The sequence below is a fragment of the Aristolochia californica genome, unplaced genomic scaffold (genome assembly GCF_029961685.1).
Source record: "Aristolochia californica isolate CCGP_79_NKW_82.1479 unplaced genomic scaffold, dmAriCali1.0.hap1 SCAF_3, whole genome shotgun sequence".
Classification (NCBI taxonomy): domain Eukaryota; kingdom Viridiplantae; phylum Streptophyta; class Magnoliopsida; order Piperales; family Aristolochiaceae; genus Aristolochia; species Aristolochia californica.
In genome coordinates this window covers 43,626,849-43,632,517 of record NW_027181992.1, presented here as the reverse complement: position 1 = coordinate 43,632,517, position 5,669 = coordinate 43,626,849, and the positions used below count along the sequence as shown (strand labels likewise).

Genomic DNA, 5,669 nt, shown 5'->3' with positions numbered 1-5,669 from the left:
TTATAATTCAATGGTACTCACAATATTCTCTTTATTTATTTTTGTATTTTTATATTTTTATATTTTAAATATAGGTTAAAACTCGAACCCGGTTAAAAATTTTGGGCTTAAACTCGATTCCAATTTTAGGTTAGAGGCTAGAACTTGAATTCGAATTATTCAAATCAAACCAAAGGTTAAAGGCTAGAACTTGTATTCGAATTATTCAAATCAAACCAAGATGCCACCCCTAGATACAACCAAGCAAAATAATAATAAACATTTATTTCTCTTCTGCCATATGGAATTATAGCCCACATTCCCAATATCATTCGCATTTGAACAGGTTTACAAGTTCTGTATATCCCAGACAATATTAACAAGATATTCACCTCCTGCAGAAGTCATCTGCGGTTCAGAGATGTACCCTCGCCTTGATCCTCCTGAACCGCCTTCGCAAAGCGGCCCCTCACCCGAGCTCTGCTATCTGCTCTAGTTTTCCTTGATTCATACCGGATCTGTTTATCGTACCTGCATCGATTTCCGACCAAATATGTCATCATTATATATTATTACATCCATCGACAACAATCCACAACCACAGAGACTCCTCAGGAAGAAAGAACTAGCAGCGACTCAACAGAAATGGCGGAAAGCAATGGAGATGGTTTACCTCCTGGTTTTCTTCTTCTCCTTGTACCTTGAGATTACTAAATCTCTGTCTTGGGCTAGTAACTCATACACGCTTTTAGGTGGCAAAGATGTGATCTCTCTAATAACTGGTTGTTGGAGGATTCCCTTCTCAACACTGCTATTAATTTCACTAACTCTACCATTCTGTCCATCAATCACCTGTGAAGTGGAGGTTCCTGATAAATGTTCACCAGAAGAAGCAACTTTTTTTTTATTGGTAACCTCACAACCACCACCATTCCATTTGAGAGAATTTTCCTGCACAAAGATAAGTATATTATGAATTAGTTGAGGTTTTGCATCAGGCAGAGCTGCAGAATGACAAAATAAAACAGCAGCAGCAATGAGAGGATTGCTCTGCAATGTTCTTCCTGAAAGTCTTATAAAACTACCTTAAAACTAAAACCTTTTATCCCCAAGGACAAGGATTGCTCTCCAATCAGATGATAAAGAAATTATACAGGAGGCAAGAAACTACCACCTTAGAACCAGGTGTAACAACTGAAGCAGAATCAGGTTCCACATTTATCGAACTGATATTTTGAAAGAAATCATTTTGATCTGGGCCCTCTGGTTGTAAGAAATGTAAGACTCGACTAGATTCAAATTCAAAGTAATCGTTATTCAGGACGGATTCTGACTTGAACAGATCGCGAAGCTGCTCGATGATTTCTTCCTTGTTTCTCCCACAGGCTACGTTCCGGTGCTGATGCAAAGACAACATCCCAGAAAAGTTTAGCTAAGCAAACTAGAACATTATAGACACCTAAAAGCAGCAAGCTGCAACCTTATTTTGAAAGTTTACTTTGAACAAGAAAATCAAAAGAGAAGACACTTCTGAAAGTCTAAGCGTCTACAGAGAAATATTATGCAATTGAAAGAGAATAACCAAAAGCTATTGTCACAACAGTACAAAAGTTTAAACTGAAAAGCCACCAGCAAAGACTCTAAAACCCAAAAAAAAAAAAAAAGCGAAAAGGAATAATAAAAGAAAAAAATTGTACTAGGAAACAGACAAGATCTCAACTTAGGAAGCTTGACGACAACAACCATGGTAGTCCAGAAGGAGATAATTTCTACTTTCTATTTGGAAAACCTGTCTAGACTGGCAAGATCAAGCAAAAACGCACAAACTGAAAAGTAACAGTGGAGAAGCACAGTTGAAGGTCCAGGTCAAGCAGAGGGCATGGAGACAAAGCTATTAACGAGAGAAACAAAAAAGAAAATTTAGGAGAAATCATATTTTCAAACACTAAATTCGACCGACAAAGTGAAGGAGAACGAGAGGGGTGACATAACAAGAATTCTTCTCACCTTCGGCGGTGGCGGAACGCTAAAGGCCTGAAAATCCCAACCACAACCAGACCCATCCCTTGCCTCCACCGGCACAATAAGATCTTGCATAGAAAGGACAGATGGCGCCTCCCATACCAACTCACTCCACAATCCCTCATCTGATCCACCCGAATTATCATCACTCCTCAACCACAGAGACTTGTCGTCATCGAATCCGAATAGGGACGAGAGCTCGGTGGCAGAGGGACAGCCAGAGAAGGGCTCAAGGGGGCGGCGGTTGTGCTGGTGTGCCTCAAGGGAAGGTAGGTGCGCGTCGAAGTCACAGTTGGAGCAAAGGAGTTGTTGGTGGGAAGCACATAGAATCGAAGCCGGCTGGTCTCGGCAGATATTGCAGAGGTGAGCTCTGAAGTGTTTGGAGAAGATGGCATTGGCGGAGTGTACTTGACGGTCGCAGGAGATGCAAAGCTTGGCAGAGTCGGCTCGACAGTAGAGTAAGGCTTTTTTCTCGTTGCAATGGTCACAGAATTGGCTGTTGCTCTCTGGGTGGTCTTCATCCTGGGCATTTGCCGCCATTTTTTAGCCAATCCTGCCGTAAAGCTTCGGTTCAGCCTCGGATCTCCTTTTGTAGTTCCTAGCTACCTTTCTCCTCTCTCTTCCTCTTTCTCAGTTGCCTTCTCTGCTGAGTTGCAGAGAACAGCCTACAGCAAACAGATTACATAAATAAAAACTAAAATCTTTATCAACAAATTAAATCAAGAGTTCTCAACCAAAAAAATTAAACCAAGAGCACTAGTTGTTGGCGGTGAGTTGAGAACTTTTCGGACAGAAAAAGGAGGAGAGAGAAGACAAGATAAAATAGAAGCTTTGAGAAGTATCTCCCCTGATTTTTTTCCAGCAAGGAAGATTTTTCAAAGTGGGTCCAAAATGTATCTTTCAAAATAAATAAGGAACAAGAAGAGATTAAGAAAACAGTGGAGAAACACGACGAACACTCATCTTAGACTCAGGAAATCAAATTTTACTTTTTTCCTGCCAAAACCAATGAGGGAGATGGGTGACTGTTTAGGATTTAAAACTTTTTAATCGTTCGTTAATGCTAGCTGGGGGATGTTTAAGCTGCAGACGAGTGTCATATAGAGCTTTCAGGTGTCTTTCAGAAACTACGACAACACGTCCCTACATAGCACAGCAAAAAAGGGAATTAAAATGGCAACGATGGACGAAGGCAACCCACCTACTTGGGACGCGAAAGTGAGTTCAGCGAGAATTGCTTGTCAACAACCCATTTTTCTAGAAAGTGGCAGCTAGCAGCGAAGCCCGCTGTATGATAACTCTTTAACAGGTTGTCTCCAATCTCTATTCTGGCCAAAGCCTACAGATACTGTTTTTTAAAGGTACCAATCTTCTTTCTTGATCACCATTCCAATGTCTAAACTGGATTAACAGATACAAAGTTATATAACCCAGAAGAACTGTTGTGAATTATATGTTGCCATTGTTGCTGAGAGCTGGTTTTTGATAAACAGATGATGGTTTGTTTTCGTTTCAAGAAAGATGGAAGAAGGGAGTTTGTAACAACTCTGGAGCCCCTCTAGAAACTGGAGCTTGACAGGAGTGGATCCACTCTAGAATTTGATTAAGCTATCCAGTATATGCTCTTCTTGGACAAGTCTTCTTAATCTTCCAGAAGGAGTAGGTCCACATTCTTTTACATTATTTGTGCAAATCAACACTTTATCAAGCGAAAAGGGTAGATAGAGATTGGTGCAAAAGTAGCAAGGAGAACAACTTCAGAAATATTTTAATGTGATATTCTTTTTGTTATTTTTTCATCCTGACCATTTGAGTGCAACTCTTCAAGAAACTAAATTATTTGCTTGCCAAGATTCTGCTTTATCCTTGGGTCATCTTTGTCTTTGCGATTGTGGGAAAGAAAAAGATGTAAAATTTTGTTTGTGTTAAAAATGGAAGTGAAAGTGAATCATTTTTTTATGTTAGTTTAATCAATAGAAAGTATAGTGTAAAATATTTTCTTGTGTTAGTATGCATAATAGAAATGTAGTCGAAAGTGGAGAATGAGTTTATTAATAAAATACTCGATAGATTTAATTTTATTAAGATAGTTTTATTTAAATTTTTAATTAATAAATTAAATTAAATAATTTTAAAATTAAAAATTAAATATTATTTTAATTAAATATAAAAAATGATATTCCTTAACAAACATGATCACTTTTATAATGTCTAGAAATTGTGACTTTTAAAATTTCTTAATTATCACTCTTAAATTATTAATTTAATATAATATTAAAAGTCGGTAATATAATAAATAATTAAATAGGGTATAAAATAATATAGATTTTAGTTTAGTCTAAATTAATACAATAACTACAAGTTAAATAAAATTATTAATTTAATTAATTATAAAATATAATAAATAAAAATATTTACTTTTATAATGTCTAGATACTTTGATCATATTCTTATTTTACAATATCTTAATTATCATTTTTAAATTATTAATTTAATATAATATTAAAAATCATAAATATAATAAATAAAAAATAAATAATTTTATTAATAACATAAGATAAATTTTAGTGTAGTATAAATTAATAAAATAATTAAAAAATAAAATAAAATTATTACATAGAAAGTAAGGTTAAGGCTGAGAAGAAAGTGTCATGGGTGATGGCAAGGATGAGCAACGGTGGCATGGCCGAGTGAGAGGGAAGCAACACGGCGAGAGGCGGAGAAGAAGGCTTCGAAGCTCACCAGTTGTCGGTGAGAGGAGCTTCGAGAGAGACGAGGGTTGAGAGGGAAGTAGAGAGAGGAGCATCGAGAGAGCTGAGGGTTAAGAGGGATGTAGAAAAAAAAATCTTTTTTAAAAAATGTAGGACGAAATGCAAGAAGAGTGAACGGCATCAATCACCCCATTGGACTCCCCATTATGAGAAAGTCCCTGAAGGGTCAAGCTCACCTGTTTCACAATTGAAATTGGATGCATATAGATGAGATAGGGAGATCAGCCTTACTCATCTTTTCTATCAGAAACGAGGTAAGAGCCAATATGACTTTTTTCTCTTTCCCCACTGTTTTTTTCTCTGTGAGCGTATCATACGCAAGAGTAAGCATAAAGTAATGAAAATATGTATTCTATTAGGCCCATTTTTTTTTATTTTGTCTCTGTGTTAGCTCGAAATAAGCGTTCAATCACTTCAGAGAGGACAGTAAGGGACACACCTTCCTTGCGAGAGGAGGTATACAAGGTGGACCTCCAACTCCACCTAACAAAAATGGAGGGGAGGCCATGACAATCACATAGACTGAAGACTCTTTTTCCTCTCTCAATTCGTTCCATTGCTTTCTGATCATTTTAGATATGAGATAAGCCATCGAACAAACTCTGTGCACTGTGCAAAGAAGTGATTGGATGACGCTCCTTTTTTTAAATCTAGAGGGAGAATCATGTGACCGGAGACGAGACGTTTTAAAGGAGACAGATGGTGAGCAACAGCAACCTGCACTGATCGATCACATGATATCCTTGATTCCTTTGGATGAGTAGTGAGGAACTCATAAATTTGTCTTGTTCTTAGAGAAAGAGGAAAAAGATTAAAACAGGACCAAAGCAGAAGCCATACCAAGGCCTCTAATGAAACTCTTCTACATGCATATATTTAGCAAGAAAAATATTCAGC

At 37.3% G+C, this 5,669-nt stretch overlaps 1 protein-coding gene across 2 annotated transcripts; it reads right to left on the bottom strand.

Annotated features, from left to right (window-relative positions):
* Nucleotides 1-224: 224 nt before the first annotated feature.
* LOC137960368 (zinc finger protein CONSTANS-LIKE 13-like) lies at nucleotides 225-2,720 on the bottom strand. 2 transcript variants are annotated; one of them, XM_068807971.1, is made up of 4 exons: nucleotides 1,987-2,720; nucleotides 1,151-1,378; nucleotides 653-930; nucleotides 225-510 (listed from the first exon to the last, which is right to left on the bottom strand). In XM_068807971.1, exons 1-4 carry the CDS (start codon nucleotides 2,539-2,541, stop codon nucleotides 384-386), a joined length of 1,188 nt encoding a protein of 395 aa, XP_068664072.1. In that variant the 5' UTR covers nucleotides 2,542-2,720; the 3' UTR covers nucleotides 225-383. The 2 variants fall into 2 exon arrangements, with proteins under 2 accessions (XP_068664072.1, XP_068664073.1); XM_068807972.1 differs by having other exon boundaries at nucleotides 1,154-1,378.
* Between the last annotated feature and the right edge of the window lie 2,949 nt (nucleotides 2,721-5,669).

Bases quoted from the DNA above. Each gene is read 5' to 3' on its own strand.
- LOC137960368 (XM_068807971.1), bottom strand. From the start codon at position 2,541: ATGGCGGCAAATGCCCAGGATGAAGACCACCCAGAGAGCAACAGCCAA. The intron at 1,379-1,986 runs GTGAGAAGAATT...TCTTTGCATCAG, and splicing joins GCGTTCCGCCACCGCCGAAG to CACCGGAACGTAGCCTGTGG. The intron at 931-1,150 runs GTAGTTTCTTGC...ATCTTTGTGCAG, and splicing joins TTACACCTGGTTCTAAGGTG to GAAAATTCTCTCAAATGGAA.